General features: G+C 49.5%; 1 protein-coding gene across 1 annotated transcript in view; it reads right to left on the minus strand.

Annotated features, from left to right (window-relative positions):
• Window positions 1-23,063, minus strand: part of Hs3st3b1 (heparan sulfate-glucosamine 3-sulfotransferase 3B1) — a 32,503-nt gene extending 9,440 nt beyond the window's left edge. The window contains exon 1 of the mRNA NM_001191646.1: window positions 22,166-23,063. Within this exon, the coding sequence (NP_001178575.1) occupies window positions 22,166-22,719 (554 nt within the window). The 5' untranslated portion in view covers window positions 22,720-23,063. The remainder of the gene's footprint in view (window positions 1-22,165) is intronic.
• Window positions 23,064-23,370: the final 307 nt, after the last annotated feature.

A 23,370-nucleotide genomic window follows, 5' to 3' on the forward strand; every position in this document is an offset into this window, starting at 1 on the left:
GGTTCCTGTTCCGGGAAGGGGCTGGGCCTTGGAGGGGGAGTGAAAAGCTAGTGGGCTTTTGTATTCCAGCTCCAAGCTCCCCCGCTTCTGTTTACTGCACCTCACCCAGGCCCGAGAAGGACAAATCTTGCGAAATCTGAGGGATCTGGGGCCCGTTTCCTGGAAAAAAAGAAACCTTAAAATCATTAGAAAGACAGAAGTTTTTGTGGCAGGCAGACTTTGAAGAAAGCAGAAGCAAAAGCAAAAATGGCCCAGACGGTGGGGAGGGCAGCTGGAGACCCAGAAAGAATAACTGAATGGCCCAGGATCCTACTTGCAGAGTCCCACCACACAAGGATTGGGTGTTGTGTGGAATGTCCTCCAGGGTGGTGCAGATCCGGTCCTGTGCCTTCACCTTTACCCTGGGATCCAGTGTGCCCTCGAACAGGTTCAATCAAGAGCCAATGGGAAACGCTGAGTAAGACCCCACCTGACTCCAATTATTCAGAGGAACAGAAAGCCAACCTCTCTACACAGTGGCCCACTAGCCTAAAAAAGCCTCGGCCTCTGTTCCTGCTTTGCCTTGCACCAGACTGGGACCTTGGACCAACCATAAGAAGCCTTGGACTCAGCTTTTCCAATGTATACAAATGAATACTTTTGAACCAGTGAAAACACTCAGCAGGTGAACGAAAGCACCAGCCCCCAAGCTCCATGACCAGAGCTCAGTTCCCAGAGAAGAAGGAAGGACAGAGCTAACTCCCAAACCTTGCTGTCCCCTTCCTTCCACACACACAAGCAGGAGCATGCGGGCACCTACACATAAGCAACAACAATAATAACAAGACACTAACTTTTTGATAAAATTAATGGATCGGCTTAAAGGCCGTGTAATGTAACCCTTACAATTGCCGCTTCACATCTGCAGCCAGCATTAGGTTGTCAAGAGCCAGCGGAGAGTAAGCGGAAACCACCCACACTTGATGGACACTTACAAGATGCTCCTTGGGGGGCAAAGTACAGACCTCAGGAGACGGAATCTGGGAGAGGTCAGTGTCAAATATGCCTTAAACCTAGTAGGCACCTAATTGTAAACTGTCCGGTCGTAGTACGAAGAAAAGTGGTCCAGGTCTGGCTATGTGGTTTTTCCTTCTGTGAAATGGAAAGTTTGTCTTTCCATTTACTTAACTTTCTTTCTTTCCTTCCTTCTTATCTTCCTTCCTTCCTTTCTCCTCTTCCTCCTCCTTCAATCTAACATAGTTTGAAGGTGAATGAGATTTGAAAGCAACAGGATTCTCTCAAAGATGGGGATTCTTTCAAGTGGTTTGCTCTCATTCTCTCTGATGGCTCCTAGCTCCCGGGTGAGGGAGGGATAGACACCAGGAGAGAAACAGACTCTGGCCAGGTTGGTTTCTTACAATCAATGTCTTGTTTAAGAACAATCATTTGGAAGAGTCCTGATTCCCTGCATCCCTTCAACTCACTGCATACACTCTCCTCTCAGCCCACCAAGGATGCTAGACACACGGATAACTGAGTCAGGACATGGAAAGAGGCATCAGACAAGAATGTGTCATGACAGAAGCCCACCAGAGGCTGGTGAAAAGTCATGATCCAAGCCATCAGTAAGTCGTGTGTCCTCGTGTCCCCTCCCCCGCCCCCCGGAGAATGTCTAACCCACTGACACACTCCAAGGAAAGCAGATTCATTCCAGGAAGTGGATGCAAGCCCACTCCTCTTGTCCCAGACTTTAAAGGACCCAAGAATATTTCAGAAAACTAAAGAAGGACTTTCTAACCCAGCAACAGTTGAAGCTGGCCGAGGGTGGGGAGGGAGGGGGACTTAGCTTAACAGCAGTTGAAAACCCCAGCACAGCTCCCTGGAGGTGAGAGGCCACTTTCAGTTTGTTATTGATTAGAAGCTCCCAGAGTTAGTCATCTGCAGGAGAAAAGGCTCCCCTCCCTGTCTAGACTCACTTTTTCATTGTTGTAGTCAGCTGAATTTTGTAGAAGCTAGGCGAAAATGCAACAGATCGCTACAAGGAAGCTAGGCGAAAATGCAACAGATCGCTACAAGGAAGCTAGGCGAAAATGCAACAGATCGCTACAGACTCCATTTGGTCTGAAATATTTCATACTGGAAGACAGGACAAGGGGGGGAACTTTGGTGGCCGAAGCAACTAGTAAATATTGTACAGGAACTGACTGTGCTCTGTCATCAGTTACTGTAGCCTATGGAAACTTTCTAGGTGGTGTTGCCTCAGATAAAAATCTCCTCAGATAAAAATCTCCAGCACCTTTTGTGTTCTGAGAAAGCATCCTCACCCTGCCCACTCCAAGGGAACAAAAGTAGACACAACAAGGAAATCAAGTATGGCTACACAGTTACCAAGGGAGCTAAGAATGACAAGAGATTAGCCATTTGCCTTGCACAACTCTCACTGACAACCAGCCTGGCAGTCTCTTTTTAAACCTATATATCTGTTTTTTAATTTATTTTATTATTAATCTGGGTGCTTTGCCTGAACATAGGTCTGAGCACCACTTTGCTGCCTGGTGCCCTTGGAGGTTAAAAGGTGTATTGGATCCTCCTGGAAATGGAGTTACAGATGTGCGCCGGTATGTGGGTAATGAGAACTGACCTCAGTCCCCTGGAAGAACACTCCATGCCCTGATCCGCTGAATCACCTCTCTAGACCCAAGCCATATGTCTGAAAGCAAAATATTTTACTACATCTTACAGCCTTCCATATTTTGCTTTGTACTTAATTGCACTGAGAATTTTAAAGATGTGGATCTTCGGAAGAAGAATCGGCAAGACAGCAAAACACCCACCAGCGAGCACTCGAAAGCTGACGAGGCGTCAAAACGCAAAGCACAGAACGGAAGGTCACGGGGCAGACATGTAAAGAGAATTGAGGGCATCCTGGAAGGATAAATTATCACGGGGTCTCAGCCTCCAACTCTCAAGGATGTCACGTTTATGTATCACCACTCCCATTACATTAAGTGACACAATTACATTAAGAGGCCATCGACATGAAGAAGGTCCCAGGTTTGAATGTCAATCAAAAGCAAAGAACAAATGTGCTCTGAGATCAGAGGGTCTAGGCTGCTGGCGAGGCATGAGCAAGCAACCCTCAAGTGTCGGCTGGTAATAAGTTACGCCCTCAGGTTCAAACCCGTAAAATACAATGGTTAGTGTCAGTGAGGAGGATGGCTATGGAGAGCAGATAGCTATGCACATCTGCCTCGGTTGTTCTTAACATGGGTTTGCAAGCTCAGGCGTCCGTCAGGCGATGGCAGGCTGAGATAGCCAAGGTATCTGACAAGACCAGCAGCAAGAGAACAGGCAGGCTGACATTTAAACAGTAAGTCCTCCGTGGAAGATGAGTTACTAAGTCTCCCAGTAGACAGTGCTCATGGGACCTCCCAATAGGTTGAGCCCAAAAGGGTGAAACTAAGTTCCTGGAAAAAAAGCCACACCTATGTTGGAGACTGGAGACTGACTGAGTTGGACTTGGTGAGTGTGAGAAGTCAAACTGTTGCAGATTAACAGCTGAAATAATCCTGGGCTATCTTTCTTCTCAATAGCTCTTTTCCACTCTCCTCTATATTCGAACTGACATTCTCCTGACTATCAGATAAAACCTGTAGAATGTATTAGAGTAGCACAAGGCCAGATGCCACCAACCCAAAAGGCAGGGTAGTGTCATCAGATGGCACATCAGAACTACAGCAGAGTCCTTCTATAGATGCCTGCTGTGTTGATGTCCCCATGAGTGAGTCTGGAAATGCACCGATTCGTGACGATGTTTGTTCTATGACTATAAAAGCATATGTAAGCATTTGATGGTAGACCATCATTTGAGGCAACCTAAATTTCTGTTGTTGGTTCATAACTCATATTAGGCTCCGAAAAGGAACACCTTCTCTTTCTCTTTCCCTCTTCCTCACCCTTTATCCCCTTCCCTCTCTCAGTGTTGATCCTGTTTTGTAGCCCAAGTTGGCTCAGAACTCATCATCCTCCTGCCTCAGCCATCCAGGTGCTGAGATTACCTGAGAACACTACAACAGCAGGCTCAGAGAGCAAACTGTCTCTTACTTCCCAACAACATTGGGAGGCAGGCTGCCTACCCTGCCTATCCTTTCTACTTGATGACAGACGTCTTTTTGAATGACGCATCTAAACCTTGAAAGCCTTTCGTGGCGCTTTAAGCATGATTTTTCAAATGCGTTCTTCACGTGAGCAATCAGTTTCTTGGGTAGTTTCCTCTACAACCATTCAGCCTAGCTAAGAGCTCTTTCTTCAAGGCCTCGTGATGTTCCGCATTCCCCAGAGACCTTCCACTTCCAGGAACAATGTAATAAATCTGAATGCAACTCTTGCTGACTTTAGTAACCTCTCTCCTTCTCCCAGCAAGAGTGCGAGCCTTACCGTAACCTTTATCAGTCCTCCTGACTAGTCCACGGGGAGTCTGAAGACTGGGCTGTGCCTTGTTTGCATGCTGACAAAGTGCTGAAGCAATGAAGAGTCAGCAAACCAACAAGTGGCAGGCAGAACCTGCCCTTGGCCTCAGAGGGAACAAGAAGTCACACAATGCAGGAGATGAGCACCATGAAATGCTATCTCAGGAGGAGATTCTGGGAGCCATCTTCAAAAAGATTTGGAGGTTTTAGCCAACTATCAATTCCATGGGTCTGCCAAAGACTAGTTTTAAATAAATCTATACGGAAGTTCAGAAACGTGTTTGGAATAATAAGAAAACATTAAGAGATGTCTCCACTGGAAAGCCCGGCACTGTCAAGAGTAGGGCCTTGGCAACTTGGGAGCTCCTGAAGCGGCAGATAGTCTGTCTCATCGGGATGGAAATCATGAACGTGGAGAGGCAGAGTGAACCTGTCTGGCTCAAGGTCCATGGATTTTCCTTCTCACCACTTTATGTCCAGCTCCATCATCCACTTGTAAATTCATGTCGACATTCCCTTACCACAAGGAAACTCACAAATTCTTTTAGCTTTTCCCTTAAAGCAGGAAGCTTTGCCTGTTTCCTTTACTAACGATGTGAGATTAAAAAACCCTTAATGTGATTGTGGTCTGTCCATCAGGAAGGGTGTGGTGGTTCTTCCTCTTTCCCTCCCTCCTTCCTTTCTCTCTCCTTCTTACACCCTTCTCTTTCTTTCGTTATCCTGGAACAATAAAGCTGGATGACGTCTGAGATTTAGCTCTGTGTGTGTGTGTGTGTGTGTGTGTGTGTGTGTGTGCGCACGCGCGCATGTGTGCTTGTTCGCCAATGGCCAGACTCCCATCTCTACACCACAACAATCACCCTTTCTTTTGTCCAGACAGGCATTCATCATAGAGGGGAAGTCACGGCCCTGGAGCTCCTGTCTGGGAAGAACAGAAATGAGGCCCATTAAATATTATGGCAAGCAAGAATAGTGTGTGGCCAGGCATGGTGATGTAGTGTGTGTGTGTGTGTGTGTGTGTGTGTGTGTGTGTGTGTGTGTGTGTTTGGAAACCAAGGCAGGAGGATTTTGAGCTGGAGATAATCCTGAGTTATTCTACCCAGCAGAACTCTGAGCTTGCATGAGTGAAGCTCACCTTTTCATGAATGTCAACAGGGTCACATCAGAGGCACCAAATGAGGCCAATTCCTGACTTCACTTTATTCTCCTAATTATCAGACTTCTTCTTTCAATGTCATATTTTATATATGTATTTACACACACACACACACACACACACACACACACACACACACACACACACCGAACACTTTACGGACCTTCCCAGAAAGATATATCAAAATAAATGAAATGGTGTGTATCAGAAGACAGAGGTGGGGAGCCAATAGGAGGGAAAGATACCCAAAAATGACTTTGAAGGAGGGGAAAGCTGGCAACAGGAGAGCTAAGAGGAAGGCCTAAGGAAACTGATGTGGCCTAAGGAACAGTCCCCTCCCACTTCCCCAGAAGTTTTGAGGGTGAGGTCACTCAAGAAAGATCATAAACCAAGAAGATTCAGGCTCTCATCCACAAGTAAGCCTAGGCAGACACAGACAGAAGACCAGTGCTGTTTTAGATTCTAGCCCATCAAACTGCTGCTAGAATGTTTGGCCATTGTAGGGTTGGGGGTTGGGGGTGTGGGGTAGGAGGATGCCTGGTGTGAGCTAGGGATTGTCCCAGTAAGCCAGTGATTGCCTCCCTCGGAGAGGCGCCACCAAACCTCTGGGTTCTCTGGGGTCTGACAAAGCCAGATCCAACTTGTAAGTGTCACCTCTCCCCTGGAAATCCACTCCCAAGTCTCTGGGCTGAGAACACACTCTAAGTCCATAAGTAAACACCACCTAAAGAAAAGATCAGAGTCTGTTTTCCTCAGCCCTATTAGCACGTTTGGGAAACAAATCAAACTGAAAGCTCCCCTGGGTTTGCTAAATGCAGGGTAACTTGTCATTCAGAGGTGCCAGGACTCCCAAGTGACAGACAGCCTGGGACCAAGCCGGGTATGAAGAGGCCCTGCTCCAGCCTGCTCATCCAGTGTGGGTCCTAGTTCCACAAGGCTGTGCCTTCATTGCTGCTGTAGCAAAATGCTCAACAAGAGCAGGTTAAGGAAAGGTCTGGTTTGGGTCAAGTTTTGAGGGGACCATACATCACAGAGGGAAAGTCAAAGCCACTGAAGCGCCTCTCCAGAGAACAGAAATGAGGCTCACTGAATACTACAGTAAGCAGGAAGGGTGTACGGCCATGCACAGTGGTGTATATCTGACTCTTGTTGAACAAAAGCATGTGGGGGTACAGGGTGGGGGGAGATCTGGGCAGGGGGCAAAAAAAAGAAACAAAAAATGATAGCGATTGAACCCCCACGCCTTGGGCCAGTTCCTCCGCTTTTTCTTTTTAAGTTTTATTTATTTTATTTATATGTGAGTACGCTGTAGGTGTGTTCAGACACTTCAGAAGAGAGCATCCTATTGCAGACGGTTGTGAGCCACCATGTGGCTGCCGGGAATCAAATTCAGGACCTCTGGGAAGAATAGTCAGAGCTCCCAATCACTGAGCCATCTCTCCAGCCCCTTCCTCAGCTTTTGGGAGTTACAGGACCTGAGAAAGCAGAGGGTCCTCTCTGCTGCAAATATATGGAAGCTGGTCCTCAGCTTTAGGTGTGCACAGACACAGAGTAAGAGCTCCTGATGCCAGCACACCGGCTGGCCACTAGCCTACTCAAGGTGCTAACAGGCCAGTGTGGACACAGATGGTGTCACCTGGATTTTCTGATCCCATCCCACGAGGCCCATGGGCTCAGCTCATTCTCGGATATTTTCTGTGAGGCTGACTTTAAAAGGCTGAGGTCCAAGTGGTTCAGCCAAACCCCAAAGACACTGCCCTCCCTGCATGACGCTCAAATTCTCCACTACAGAAACACAGCAGTCCACCTCTGGTAAGGAAGAAGCAAGCAGCCTTACCTGACATCAGTCATGTTACCTTCACGCAAGGCAAGCAAAGGATGAACAGAGGGGGACCCTCGGTTCTTTACATTTGAAGGCGGGGGTAAAGTAGCTTAGGGAGGACAAGCCTCTGAACCCCAAGCTTTATATAGGGCAACGAGGGAGCAGGAACGCAGGCTCTGGACAGTTGAATTTCGAGGGTCATGTCCGTCCCGAGGCCATGGTTCTAAGATGGGCCACGCCCACCCACGTGGTGGTAATCTCGGATGATTAATGAGCTAGAAGGGGAGCCAGCCTATGGGATCAAAATGTGCAAATATCATCACCATTGCTCTCTGAACCACCCGTTATCACCAAACCTCCTTTCTAAAGACTTGGGTCTCTGCCCTCCCTGCCTGCCAGTCAAACCTGAAAAGGTCTGGTTTCCAATTAATGTTGTTTGTAATGATAAGCACCACATCTTATGATAAAACAAACAGCGTGTTTATTTCGTTATATGGAATTATACGTTCATATCCGGGAGGTGCCATACAAGAGGTGGTGCAGACATACAGCAGTGGTTGGCTATTAACAGGCTACCTGTATATAACTAGAGTCCCCCATGGCCACAGAGAGTCCCAGATCCCATCCAGGTTGTAAGTGTACTCAGCGTTGGCACGAAGGGAGTGATGGCATGGTGAACCATTGTGTGTAAGGAAGGCAGATTAATTTAGGAAGCAGGAGTGAAACCTCCCCTCGAGCCAGCAGTCACAAAGCTAAAAGCCCACTTCTTTGCCTTCCCCAGTTCAGATAATCCCACTCTGCGGAACAGGCTTTCAGTCTGTAAGTGTCCCCTAGTCCTGCAGAAGGAAAACGCTTGCCCAAATGTTGAGACCGAATTTCAGGCCAGAATTGCTCAATGCTGGCTTGGCTGGGGACAAATGCTTCCGAAATAAAGAGCTGGAGGAGTTTTCACAGGCACTGCAGGCTGGCTGGGCAGACTAGCTGGCCCGAGGCTCTCCTCCCTTCCACTCAACCCCAGCTGGGAAAGGAAGAGAGAGGTCCAAAAGCTAAGGCCAAGAGCCAGAGCTCAGTGGGTCTTTAGAAGAGGGGAGAATCAGGAAGCTGTACCAGACTGCCTGGGCCCACTCACACCAGGAACAAACGGCTAATAAATCAGTTCTGCTAAGCCATTGAGGCAAGGAGTGAGAGGCCACCCCATTGGCTGGCTCTCCTTCTAGCTCATTAACTATCTGAGATTACCACCAAACAGAGGGTGGCCTCTGAGCTGAAAATTAAATTAGCCTAGCTATAAACCAGACAGTGGATATGTCTGTTGAGCCAGTGATCCTGGGGGACATCCAGCTACTGGCTAGGCCCCTATAATTTCTTGTCCCCTGACCCGGCCTCTCCTTTGGTGGTCGGATAAAAGGGTACAGCGAAACAGGTTACACTGTGCAGGAGAACAAAGAAAGTGCTTTTGGTTATCGGGTTTTAAGGTGGAGTTTGCACTAAATAGCCTCACACTGGTATCCTCCTGTCTGCCTACCAAGTGCTGGGAGGATAGGTGTGCACTACCAGTCTTGGCTAGAGTTGACATCTAACTGACCTTTGGCACTGAGGCCTGAGGTTGAGGGCTCATGTCTACAGAATACTTGGCTAGCATGTACGAGGGCCCGGGTTCAATCCTCAGGAAGAAATTTGGCATTGAGAGGGAAAAAATGAAGAGATGTTGAGATCAGAAAGGAAGGAGGAACCAAGAGGGTAGGATTGGAAATGAGGAGTCAATGAGGAAAGAATCAGCCCTATATTCACTCATCCCTGGTCCCTGCAACGGGGAGGGTGTTGACCACATCCTCAGATAGATGGCTACCTACACAGCCATTACCGCCGGATGGGTACCCTGCTCCAATGGCCCCCTCTTCAGCATCAAGGAATGCTCTGTGGGGAGTCTGCAGCTGCTACAGCTGCGGGTCTCTCTTGGAAGTAGGATTTCTAATTACAGGGCTTTCCTTTAATGACAGGCTCCACCCCAGCGACCAGCAGCCTCTTTTAAGGCTGTACACCCTCTCCCTCACCGTGAAGGCACTCTATTAATGGCTTTATATTCTAGGCGCCATCTTTTTGGCTCGCAGGTCAAAGCAGTCCTTGCTGAAAACTGTTCAAGAGAATTGCAATTTTGGCTTCCGGATGAAATACTTGGGGCATCGGCCTGGAAGCACAGGATAGCCCTCATCAGTCACCCTGTTTGAGTCATTCGTCATTGTGACCAGACACCTGATTAAGAAGCAACTTTAGGGGGGTTGGGGATTTAGCTCAGTGGTAGAGCACTTGCCTAGGAAGCGCAAAGCCCTGGGTTCGGTCCCCAGCTCCGGGAAAAAAAAAAAAAAAGAAGCAACTTTAGAGAGGAAGGACTTACCAAGGGACATAGCTCTACTGAGGGAAAGGCATGGCGGCAGACAGCTCCATTGTGATGGGAGTGTACGGCAGGAACCCTCACCTCAAATACTGGTAAAAGCATTCTGGTCGGGAGGAACAAAAAGCGAGTGCCCAATAAACTGGAGAATGTATCAAACCGCATCTGTCTTAGTTCTGTGGCCGTGATAAAAATACCCTGAACAAACATGGAGAAAGTACTATGCGGCTTGTCTTTTCAAAGAGATGCAATCTATCATCGCAAGAAAGATATGGTGGCAGAGACAGGAAGTTGCCTGGTCACAGAGAAGTCACAGGAAGTAGTGTGGACAGGAAGTGGAGCCTGCTGAAGAATGCTTCCTCTAGCCAGACTTCGCCTCCTAAAGGTTCAGGACCTCCCCAGGCAGCAAACAGAAATGATAAGGAACAAAAAAACCCAAAGCAGGGAGCATACAAATCATGAAAACAAAATCCCTTCTGGAGCCCCTCACTCCTTCCTGCTGCCTGGGTCCACTGCTGGTCCCCATGACAGTCCTCAGAGAGAACTCTACAAGTTATTCTATGGGGTAAGGAGAAGCAGAGGGGTTTTAGAACTGGGGCAAAATCCCAATTAAGTCCAAGTCATAGCACAATTGACACTTGGGCATCAAGTAAAACTTTTGTTTTGCTTAAACTTATTATTAAGAAAAACTTGAGAATAAATAAACAAATCACACACTATAATTAACCAGACCCAAAGTCAATACAACCTAACGACCATATATTCTGTAAGAACAGCATCCAAAACAGAATGCTGTAAAGTTTCACATTAAACTTTACATCACGTTCAGGGCTGGAGAGATGGCTCAGCGGTTAAGAGCACTGACTGCTCCTCCAAATGTCCTGAGTTCAATTCCCAGCTACTGCATGGTGACTCACAACCATATGAAATGGGATCCGATGCCCTCTTCTGGTGTGTGTGAAGAGGGCAACAGTGTACTCACATCCATAAAATAAATAAATCTTAAAAGACAAAACAAACAAAAACTTTGTACTTTCAGTGTTGAATATGTCTTATGCACTTACCCACCACCCCAAACCAACTCCCCCCCTCCACAGAGAAGCAGAAAAGCAATTAGTTTTATATCTTCTTTGATAGCTGGTGCCTATCTCATGCATTTATCTCTCACCTTTCTCATCTCCTTACGTACGGAGAGACTGCCCATGTATAGTAGGCTGCCCAGCCACTCCCCGCAAATGTTCGTTATTCAGAACACAAAATCCTCAGGAGCCTGTTTTGGGGTTTCCAGCAATCCTAAAAATAACTAATAATGAGTGAGTGGCTGTGCCCTGGGGAGGAGATGGTGGGAAGGGAGGCGGGGGTGGGGCAGCCCTACCCAGGAGCTGCACCTCCCCTGGGGTGTCCTATAACCTCAGTACACTGGATGTGGGGGCGCAGTCCTAAGCCAGAGCTGGTCAGCAGTTCTGATCACTTCTATACACCCTCATGGAAGATGCCAGACAGAACTGTGTTACTCTGTAGTCCAGGCAGGGACAGGCCTAAGTCATGTGGAACTGAGGGCAACTGGGAGCCAGTGTGGCTTCTCCAGGCCCCAGAAGTCTGAGCCCTAACAAATGAAGGTTGGCCCTGCCCGTGTGGCATTCCTTTGCTGGCCTCCTGGCTCATGTGCTGGCAGAGAATCCCTGCCCAGGCATGCTGGAGCCCTGGCTCCAGAGAAGTTGGTAAAGGACAGCCAGAAGCTGCCAGCCAGGCCCAGAGCAGCCTATGGCCCATGTGCTTGTGCACATCCTGGCCTTAGGAGTAGATAAAGATGATGGACCATAGCCCTTCCCTACAGAGCTTCAGAACCCAGAAGGACGGAGACCTACGTGGACCCAGAGTACTTGGGCAACCAAAAGCTATGCATGAACACTGGTCTGACAGCAGTGAGAAGGACATAGCATCTGCCCAAGATGCCTGAGCAAGTCTGGTCCAGCAGGCTTAGTGCTGCCATAGGATGGCCCCTACCCCTTTCCATGTCTACCCTGCCTTGATATAGGGAACGATTTCATCACTCTCCTAAAAATGTATAAACAATTCAGGCTACAGCTCAAGCAAAGCTGGTGACAGTCTTTGACATAGATGAACCTGGTGCCTTGAAAGCTCCTTCTAACTGGTAAAACTAAGGCTTCTCCTGCCTCCCCATCCCTCTCATGCCTGAACTCTGACTTCCTGTGTGCTCCAACCAACCATGACTCTCAGGCCTTTTTCTCTACCCTGAACACCTTATCAGTTTCTTAAATGATCAGCCAACAAACTTGTACCCAGCCTTCAACGCTCAATTCAGTAGAGTCCTTTGCTTGGGCGTGCTGTATCTCTCTTTGCTCCGTATGTTTCTCAGGAATCAGCCCTAGCCTATAGTGTGAACTCCCTGAGGGTCCAGGCAGGAAACCAACAGCTTCCTTACTTTCTTAGTGCCGACTTACTGCTCAGTCTAGGCTAGATGTTCAAAGCGTGGTGGGGAGAATCATGAATGAATGGCAGACGGGCATGAGAACTACCACCTAGGCACGACTGGCAGTAAGCCTGTCCTGTAGCTAGCTGCCCGGCTTCCACCCAGGCCCCAAGGAAATAGAAAAGGCGCATTAAATGTCCCCGAAACAGACATGGAACTTTAGAGGCCCAGAAATGAGATAAGCATGAAAAGCTAGCCAGGGCCCATCAAACAGGATCCCGCTGTGTGCCAGGCCGCTCACTCTCTACCCTGTGGACTGGCTCTGCCAAATGCCTGCCTCTGAGTGGTGGGGTGGGCATCCTAGCAGTTGTTAAGATGTCCCTAAGTGGGAGGAGCCTACCCAAGACAGCAAGCCAGGAGATAAGGTGATCCCAGCAGGCTGAAATTCAGACACCCCAGAAACCTAAGTGTATATCAGCAGTAATCAACCCCACGTTCTATAGCTAAAAGGTCCCACCTGCCTCCTGTCCTAATGACATCTAATCCAGACAGCAATTCTGTTTCCACTGCTGTGGGACTCTCTGTAACTGCAAACACAAAAACACATGTGCTTTTTCCTCTCCTCTTCTTCCTCCTCCTCCTCCTCTTCCTCCTCCTCCTCCCCCTCCCCCTCCTCCTGCTGCTGCTGCTGCTGCTGCTGCTGCTGCTGCTGCTGTTAAAATTACTGGCTTTGTTTCCAGCCCCAGGCTGCTGATGTTTCTAAGTGTTATTCACATTATTTAGTGAAGGCTTTAGCATTGCATCCTGGAAGAACAATGATCTCAGGGCCAGGACACAGAGACCAAACCACAGGAGTACTGAGCTGAGCAGGGCGGGGACGAGTTCCATCTTTTCCAAAGCGGGGCAAATACCCTGCCCTGTAAACACTACCACCAACTCACAACACTTCCTTTGAAAGCAGACCCAAGCTGCTCCATGGAAAGGCGAACCTGCAATTAGCCTGCTCAGGGGAACAACAGGCAGAGTGAGCCTGCTATAGAAGCTGGTGGCAAGACCTGACTTGAAACCCTCACTAGCAAGCCTGCTTCCCACTCCTCAGCCTTGGGTACTTCCGAACCCTGTCTTTGATTCACTGTCTATTGCTTCTCCTTTATTGTTTATTTTGTAACAAACATCTTGGCTGGTGCAGCCCCATTTGGTCTGAGCAGATATCCCAGGAGGTAGATTTATGTATGAGATTTGATTCAAACAAATCCAGGTTCCTAGGGTAAAGACAGAGGGAGGGAGAGAGGGAGGGAGAGAGGGAGGGGGCAAAAGCAGAGACTGAGAACAAAGATCAGGAGGTCAAGTAAGTGCAAGAGAACTCAGAAGTTTGCTCCACCAACACACTCCAACTTGGCATCCAAACCATCACGGTATGAATGAAAACAAGGTCCATAAGAGACTCAGGATTCTGGCTCGAGAGCAAATATTAGGTTACGTGAAATTAAACATATATTTATGTGTCATATATATGATCCCACACACCACAATTAAACACTCATGATTCTAATAGCTTCAGCCAGAGAGCTCACAGGATAGAGAATGAGCTCATGTGCTCTGTAAACACCACTGACTTACAACATTCTGTGTGGCCACTCTATGTGACAGGGTGGGAGGTACGAGGCTACCTGTGCACTCGAGAACACACACACACACACACACACACACACACACACACACACACACACCGTGCATCATTGTTTCAGCTACACTGTTGAGCCCAGTGCCAGCTGTGTGCGAGGGACACAGGTCAGAGACAGGTGATGTTCTCAGGTTTCTGTAGCAAAGGACTGACCTTAAGACTTATCAACAGGTGGGAGAATTCTATTAGAGAACTAAAAAAAAATTAAGAAACAAAATTTCTCACTGAAACTGACTTAGGTAGGGCAACTGACTAAGCGGACCTGCCCCGGGATAGCTACAAAGATTCAAAATGCAAATGAAGCGAAGTGGATGGAAATAGATGGCAAACCTCATTCAGAATATCTGTCTGTGAGGAACAGCCCCATTCAGAATATCTGTGTGGAAACGGAACAGAGAAAAGCATGTTCTTGACACAGAACAGGGCATGTCGCTCTGTCCTATGCTAGGTTACAAATGAGGGAAGCAGGCTGTTTGTGGGTTCACAAGGGACAGGGGCAGAGATGGACAACACTGTCTTCCATGCCCAGTACAGCGGAGAGAGGCTACCCAGCGGGACTCTGGTAGAGCAGGGCCATATCTGAACTGCCATTTGCGGTCCGCATCCTCAGCACTGGCAGCAGGTTTACAGGCTGCCCAACTCCTATAAAAAGCCAGGCGATTCAAACCAGGGCCTGAGTGAAGACCTGTATGCACAGCTCATCCACTGTGTGAAATCATCCCTTGCTGGAGAGCGGATCTTGGAACAATGACATGGAGAATGAGGGCACACGAGGAATCTTCCGTGCATCACACTTGCTCCAGAAAATGACCAACTGCTCCAGAAAATGAAGCCTTATCTCTTTTACGGCAAGTGCTCAATAACGCCCTCGTCAGAGCAGTTTCGGGGGACTGCGCAAATACAATTTAACAAGAGTACACTATCCGTTGAACTTGGTGACAGGCACCTCTAATCCAACCTACTCAGTCACCAGAAGGACCCTCAAGGTAAAGGTCAGCCTGGGTGACTTAACCTAGAATGGGCCTCAGAAGTTAGCTTTGCTCCAGTCCCTCCAGCACGCGCGCGCACACACACACACACACACACACACACACACACACACACACACACACACCCATTTGGGGCTTCTGAGAAGTTCGTGGGTGGAAACAGGATGTTTCTTCTTTGTGTATCTGTGTTAACTGGTGGAGCTGGCATATGCTAAATGCCTGGAGCCTCTCGAACAATCATATGGGAGGGCTCCAGGGAGTAGCCAAACAGCCAGCCAAGAGAAAGGGGTGGACTGAAAGAGGACCATTTTCCATAAGGCACTGGGAGGGGTCTGGAGGGGATCAGCGTCTCTAATTGCGTCAGCTTTCCTAAGAGAGTGCACTTCACTGCAGGAAGAACAGAATAAATTTTGCTTCCTTTTTTTTCAGCGCCACCATAACAACTCCTCCCTTCTTCCTAGGTTAAAATGAAGTTAGTTTCCACTGGACACTTGCAGGCCGGAATCCTGAAGGCCGACTCCGCAGGGCAGGAGAGTCTAATGCCACAGAATACAGAGAAGCAAAGCTAACAAGAGGCTAGAGCTGGGCAGACTTGCAGAGAGAAGCGCTCGGAGAAAGCCCGTGGGCGGAGCTCCGTAAAAGTCCGGCGCCATTGGTCTCTGGATAGTTTCTTCGACCAATCAGCACGGGTCCAGGCAGCTCAGCCCCCACAGGTGAGGACCCGCCAGAAGCGCACGCGTGGCAGAGGCCAGCAGGCGCGGGCCCTATTGCACACTAATGTCACCAGGCCTGGGAAGGAGGAGACTCCTCCCTTATATCAGGAGAGGGCGTGGCAAGCGGCTCTCTCGGCTCCTCCCAGTATATTTTTCACTTTTCACTGACTACCCCTAATCTCAACGCCCAGAACTGCCTTAAAACATTTTTTTTTCTGGTTTAATATAAGGTCGTAGGGTGATTTGCGGAAAATCCTGGAACCCAGAAAGTCTGTATCCTGCGCCCCACCAAGTCGCGGATGAGCACACAAGGAACGGTCACCGTCTCCTCCATGGCGATTCAAAGCAGTCTGGCTGAGCTGAAGCGCCAGAGGCCTGACATAAACAGGGGCACTCAAGGTTCACATCTGCCAGGCTTACAAAGAAAATATCTCGTTCTAACACACTGCACGTTCTTTTAAATATTGAGAAAAATCGAACTCCTCTTGACAAAGGTCTATTTACACGGCTACATATCGATGACGTCTATTTACATGATTACGCAATTTTACATTTGTCTTTTGAAGGAAACTGTGTGTAGTCTTGAGGTTGAGTGTGATGTCTTAATTCCTGCATAGTTTTGGGGGTCATTAGCATAACCATCACCTTCAGCTTTTTAAAGTTTCTTCGTGGTGGGCACATAGAAGTTCTCCTATTCTGTTACATAATGTACTATTGTTAACCGGATTCTCCCTGCTGTTCTACAGAACATCCTAATGTTGTGGGGGCAAAGACCAAACAATACGTCTTCGTTTATCCATGTTTCTTATGTGTCACAGTGAACTGTGTTTTTGAGTGAGTCAGTAGCTAAGCTATTTTTTTTTAAATATTTGTCAAACGACAGCAGAGTCTGTGAAGTACAGACATGAAAGAATTTTAAATAGATCGAGCCACTCCTCTGCCTCAAAACTTTCTTGAGCCGCAGGGATGTTGTAACGCTTAGCCTCTTGGCTAACTTCGCCCATCTTTGGACAAGGAAAAGAACTAATCTGACATGCAGAAGCAACGGTTTTACTTGAGGTTGGATAGTCTTGAGAACAAGGAATAAGACCTAATAAGATAACGATTTAAGTATAAAAAAAACCTTTCTGGTATTCAATGACACTGGTGCCCCATCTCTTTTCTTCTTGTCACTTGAGGAAGGCAGGCTAGGCTCTGCTTACCCTTGACACTACGCCATGTACTTGGGGGAGTCAGGCCTCTCCCACCAGCCCCGCCCTCAAGTTTCTCTTTCTCTCTGAAATAGTCTTATTTATGTGAGGGGCGAGGTTCTGTTGCAGCTCTCTTTATAGCAATAGAAGCTGTCGTTGTGCTGTGCCTGTAGGGTGGGCATTTTGTGCTTCTGTCAATCAGTTTAACTTCCATGTTCATAGAGTGAGAACACAGATCATCCCAAACGTCCCAGAGCAGCGGCCAAGCTGCCTGTAATCTCTGAGAGCTGCCAGTGGTGTTTGTCTTGCTTTAATTTTTTTTTTTAAATTCCTAGTGAACTTTCGATTGTAAATAGTTTTAGTGATTTGAATAGTCATTTTGTAGAAAAAGAAAACCTTACATTAAATCTGTTTTAAACTGAAGGGCTCAAACTGAAGCATACCTATTTAGAATGAGAATTTGTGAGATGCTGATTTTCAAAACATAAAACAAACAAAAAAAACTCAGAGAAACAAGAGATGTTTAAGATCACTTTGCAGGGCAAATGGGTGACTGTGTGACTGGAAGAATACATCTTGTCATTATTGGTGGACATTAAACTATTGCTTTTTAAATAAGCAGATTCCTTTTTAAAAAGCAAAATCGAATGCAGTCAGCATACAATTTCTATTTACCATAGCAGCTTATCTTTTAAGAATGTCTCCTAAGACAAGGACTCCAAACTAATTTTCACAGACCTGCTGGGTAATAACCTACCACTTGGAAGATAATAAATGCAATTTAATTCATACATTTTGGCATTTTATTTATCTAAAACTAATAGGCCACCATTAAATATTGACAATTTTATTAACTCAGCATCTGGGAAAAAACTTATGATTAGGTTGATTTATGTTATATTTGCCCCCCCAACTTGTAAAAGATTAATCAACCATTTTATGGTGTAATTTAGGGGCCTAATTAAAAACAGAGCTCGACACAGGCTACACAGTCCTGCTGGTAAATCTTGACAGCATCCTAACATAATGGTTTGTATTTCAAATTGTTGCATCTCAGGGCGAACGTCTGACCTTCTCCCAGCAGCCTGGAAGTGAGCCGTGTACTTGGCTTAAACTCCAGATCCTAGGAAGCACAATTATTTAGCAAACAGATTGTCCCCAGTAAGATCAGAGCCTCCAGGGAAGTCAGAAACAGGACTGGCCACCAAGTTTTTAGAAACAGACTGGGCTTATGGAGGTAGGAGAGCAGCTGAAACTAGAAAGGAAATTACTGTTTTCAACTGTCATTAGGAGACATTTATTACTGGATGTTCGTATCTCTAGGAAAACCTTAGAGTTCTAGCTATTTCTACCTTCTGACTAATGAGCACAAAGTAGTAGCTGTGTCCTTCTTGACTTGGGATCACTCTATCGTTTTAAATGAACAAATTAATTCCAAAGAGTGTAGGAACATGTCACTTAACCTGGGTCTCCCAGCCTGAAAGGGGGCAAATGGCACCGAATAAACCACTTCCTCCAGGAGACACTGGCTGTTTTTTTCAGCCACTATACTTGAGGGATATTTTTGTCATTTTAATGACTCCTTTGATTCTAGCTGTCCTGTGCAGAGAAATAAAAGTGCCAGAATGGTATTATTATCCTCATCTAGTTAGGAACCAGTGCAAGATGATTCCAAGTCAATTGTCCGGGCATTACAAAGGTTTTTAAGATAAATGACAAAGTGGGTACTCTGTACAGGGGCCACCGGAGGTGGGCAGGAAACCTTCAAACGCTATTAGAGCAGACATCACTTTGAAGAATTACACATGACTAACAGCACGTTTTGGTCACCGAAGTCAGGGAGTCTGGCACAGAAGGATGTCCTGCTGGAATAAGAACTCTTGTCACTTTCTAGCTGTGAGACTTCGAGCAAGTTGATTAACCTCTCTGTTCATGCCTGTGTTTCCTCATCTGTCAAAGTACCCTCTTCAGAGGATGGTAATGAGGATTAAACTAGCTAACCATAACACTGGAAACAGTGCCTGGAACAACGTTTAGTACAGTTTGACTATAATATTGTTACCCTCCTCCCCCCGCCCCCCACAGAGACAGAGACAGAGACAGAGAGATCTCACACACCCCCCCTTTGTACAGCTGAAATTGAAAGGGGACCTGATCCTGTGAAAGAAGTTCCCACTACTGTGGGGCAAATGGCAATCATATAAGTTCTGACTAACTTAACTCCTAAACTCTGCTCATCAAATTCTTGGAAATTTACAAAAACTTGAGCTAGATCAAGAACAAATGCTTTTTAAAAACTGCTTCGTCAATGCCTCTCCACCAGTTTAAATCCTTATACCAGGCCGGCTGGCGGCCTGGCTCTACCCGAGGGTTTTAGGTTCCTGGTCCCCTAACTTCAAACCTCTCAGACAGGAGCCCCTCGGACATCACCATCGAACACTTTGGGAGGTGACTGGAGAACCCTGGATATGAAGTGGAAAGTTAGCTCAGAACTCTCTACAAACTGGGCCTCAAGCAGACTGGAACTAGCTCGCATTAGCTTTGATTTTTGCAAACTTGGGCGCTGTAATGACTCCCGATGTCTGGGTGGTGGCAGCGGCAGGGTCAGCTCCAAGTTGCCACCCAGGAGTCTGGGCTAGCCGTTGGCTGATGGTGCTTTGGTAGCTATAAGGGCTGCAAATTCCCTGGCACCCAGGAAAACCCACCAGGCCCTGGGCCCCTGGTAGGTCTGTGTATTAACCCATTAAATTCATTAACAACTCGCTCAGACACAGCCACGACCTTCATTCTACAACCGATTGCCTGCTGACCCCAGAACTCAACCATCCATCCCACACCCCCTCCCATTTTGTCTCAGAGGCCTTAAAAGCCCTCGCCTTGCTCACACTCCGGTTTTGAGGACTTGTTTTAACTACGACTGTGCCTTGCAACTCCCTGGTTAATCATTATGTTTGCTGTTCTGCAGCGGGCGGCCTATCTCGGGACAGAGCAAGAGGGACCCTGCAGGCCTGGTTTGGAGCACAGCCCGGGAGAGCCCGGTGGACTCCAGTCGGGAAGGGATAGGTGCAGCTCTCTGGGTCAGCGTTTCCTAAGCTTACTGTAGGATTTAGAGTTCCAGGGTTGCTTTCAAATTAGTCGTGAAGTCCTTACATTGCTTCAGGCACTCGGAATAGTCTAAAATGATTCACAGGTTTTAAATAAACAGCATTAAATTTTTTTTCTTTAAGAAAAAATATTCAGTAACTCTGCTGGCACACTGATCGCTGGTAGGACAGCCAGGGAAGGCCGCGCGGACCGGACACTTGCGCTTCTGCGGCTAGATGACTAGGTCATGGCTGCGGGGCCTGTGCCTCCCGGTGGCGCCCGAAGGAAAATGACCCTGGGACCCCGCGGCCTGTTAGAGACCAAGAGGCTCGCAAGGCTGCTGGCAGCGCGGCTTCGGCTCGCCGGTCCCCGCTACTCTCCGGCAGTGCTCTCCGCCGCCGCTGGAGAGGAGCGAGGGCCTCCAGAGCCCCAAGGGCGGTGGCAGGTGGAGGCAGCCACCTCTGCCTCCGCCTCCGCGTGAATCTTCCAGTGGGGATTTCCACCACCTGCCCCAGGTGCCTCTAAAAGCTTCAATGGCTCAGCGACTCGCCTGCCACTTGCTACCAACCCAGCCTGGAGTGGGTCTGGACCCAGGCTGCCTCAGATTCGGCTGGGGCAGAAATTATTCTAACGATTAGGCTGCCACCCAGTCCTCCGAACCTTATCCCTGGAGCGGGCTGTGTATGGGACGAGTGGTGGGGAAGAGGTAATAGCATCAACACATGGGAGGCAACAGCCTACAGTTAGCGATTGCCCCCATGGTAAACTGCTCCTGGCTGCACCCAAGTATTAGCCCTTCCCGGCCCACCCAGAATCCGCATTATTCTCAGTGCCCGGAGGAGAGCACGGGGACGCAGCGGACAGCGATCCGAGCGTAGCACCCAAGTCTCTATTCTTAACCCGGAGAGAAGGGAGTCCGTCACTGCTGGCTTAAACCTCAAGACTTGGACAACTTCACCATTTTTTTTTTTAAAAAAAAGTGCATAAAGGACAAAGGGGAAGGGGCGAGAGAGGCTGGGAAAGGAGCTGCTCTAATCCTCAGGGTCAGGCCCTTTTATTTGCCACGCTATCCATGTCCTAAAAGAGAAGCAGAGAGCGGGGGTTCGGTTCGTGTTTCTCCTTGTTTTCGGAAGTCTTGACCCTCTTTGAAAGTAATTGGGTCGGGGTGGGGGGAGGTGGGAATCGAGGGAGACGCCAAGTGCTGGGTGATGACCTAAGGGGCTGGGGACCCGACCTGGTTTCCGGAAACTGGGGTGTGACCCCTCTAGCAGCTCACACCAGACCAGCAGACCGGGATGCAGTGGGCAGAGGTCGTTAATGTGACCCGGGAGCCTAGGTCCCTTTAGAACTAGACTCACAGCCGGAAGCCACGACCTCGAAGCAACCCTCATTTCTCAATCAATGGTCCAGGGATATTCTTTGAGCTCAGACGGGTACCGGGTCCTCGGAAACACAGGTCCTTGGCGTGGCCCTCCCAGCATAGAGGCCCAGGAAGCGAGGCGGCAGCACGCCGGCATCGCCTCGGGCGCCCAGAAGCCTTCGAAGCCGCTGCGGGCTGCAGTGCGCGCCTTTGCCCGACAGGGACCAGCACAGCTCCACGCCCGGCTCGCCGCCGCCAGCAAAGTCGCGCAGCTTCCCGGCTCCCCTCCTGAGCACAAACGGCTCACCAGCCAAGCGGGTCAGACCCCCTTCGGATTCCCGCAACAAGGAGAATTGTAACAAAAAGTTAACAGACTCAAGACCGCCTTGGCGCTGCGCCTTAGCCTGCTCCCCTTTCCCCATCTGGGCAGCAGAAGCGACTCTAGCAGTTGGTGCACGTTGGAGGCTGTGACCCAGAAGCGCACAACACTCCTCCCCGCGTTCCGGGCTGCAAGAGAGACAACAAAATCCTAGCCACGCCGAGTTATTCGAGTGGGATGCGGCCACCGCCGGAAGGTAACCCGTTCCTTCGGCGCTTTCCCAGTTGCTGCCGGGTGTCTTTGTGGCGAGGTCGCCTGAATGGTTCTAGGGCGCAGCGCACCAGCCAGCGGTGCCAAGCTACAAGTTTCTGTAGGTGGCTGTCTCAGCGTACCCCGGAGCATCCCAATTCTCCGCAACTATCCAACCGCAATGTGCGGTCGCACTTTGGTCCCCGCCCGCCCTAGGTTGACCGAAGTTGTGCCTCTGCTTCCCTCCCCACCTGACACGCAACGGCTCGTGGGGGCTGAGGGTCGGGATCGCGGCCGGCGTAGCGGCCCTTGTAAGGAAACTCACCGGTACCAGGCAAGACCTTTGTGGTAGCTGCGGTCGAAAAAGTGGGGCTCGGCGCCCACGGCGCGCACGTCGGGGTGCACGCGCAGAAACTCCAGCAGCGCCCGCGTGCCGCCCTTCTTCACGCCGATGATGATGGCCTGCGGCAGCTGCTTGCTCCCAGCACCGCTGAAGAAGCTCGAGATGGGACTGGGGGAGTCCGGCGCCTCTGGACTCTGCTCCTCCTGGCTCCCGGCGCCTACTGTCTTATCCTTGCCTGCAACCAGTGAGTTGGCCGGAGGTGCCCGGAAGGGCATCTTAGGGGATGTCTCATTCGGAGCTGTGATCAGGGCTGGTTGAGCGTGAGTGGCGCGGGACCCGGAGCCCAAGAGCAGCAGGCCCGGAGCGGCGGTACAAGAGCCGGCGCACGAGTACAGGAACATGTACAGCCAGATGCAAAGCATGGCGAAGAGCAGCGCGAGCTTCCTCCTCACCGGCGGCGGGGGCGGCGGCGGCTGCGGCAGGAACCGGCCCGGGACATCGAGGCAGGACCGGCCGCCGCTCAGGCGCTGCCCCATACGCGGCCCGCGGGCGCGGCCAGGGGCATGGCTCAGCACATGGCACGAGTCCCGCCGGAACAGAGAGCACCGCGACGGTCCCCTGCCACTTTGAGCCCGAAGTGATTCGGTTTATTGCCCTCGTGCGCGCGTGGCTGCCGAGGCTGCGGCTCTTCCTCGGGTGGCGGCGGCGGTTGCAGCGGCGATGGCTCTTGACATGATGCCCACGAGAAGCCGGGGCTGGAAAGCGAAGTCCGGGCAGCGGGAACTGTGAGCAAACGCACTGTCAGTACGCTGTACCCCGCACCCAGTTACTCTGGACGGGGCGCACAGCAGCTCGCCGGGGCTGCCTCCTCGCAGCCAGGAGATTGAGAGCAGCCCCGGCGCTTGCCCGCTGAGGCTGCGGAGAACTGCGCAGGAAGAGAGCCCGGCACTGAGGTGGAGTGGGCGGTCCCGGCCTTCCGAGTGACAGGGTGCGCTACCTACCAGGAACCGCGAGCAGCATGCAAATACCGGAGCTTCACCCAAGTCGAAACAGCCAATCGTCTCTCGGAACGTGGGGGTGTGGAAAGGGTTCGCGAAGGGGGGTAAAGCAGTCTGCGATTACTATTGGCTTCAGAACTCAAGGGGCGGGTTCAGGGAGGCGAGGCCAAGGGCTGGTGACAGGAGCAG

Source organism: Rattus norvegicus, chromosome 10 (assembly GCF_021556685.1).
Source record: "Rattus norvegicus strain SHRSP/BbbUtx chromosome 10, alternate assembly SHRSP_T2T, whole genome shotgun sequence".
Taxonomy (NCBI): Eukaryota; Metazoa; Chordata; class Mammalia; order Rodentia; family Muridae; genus Rattus; species Rattus norvegicus.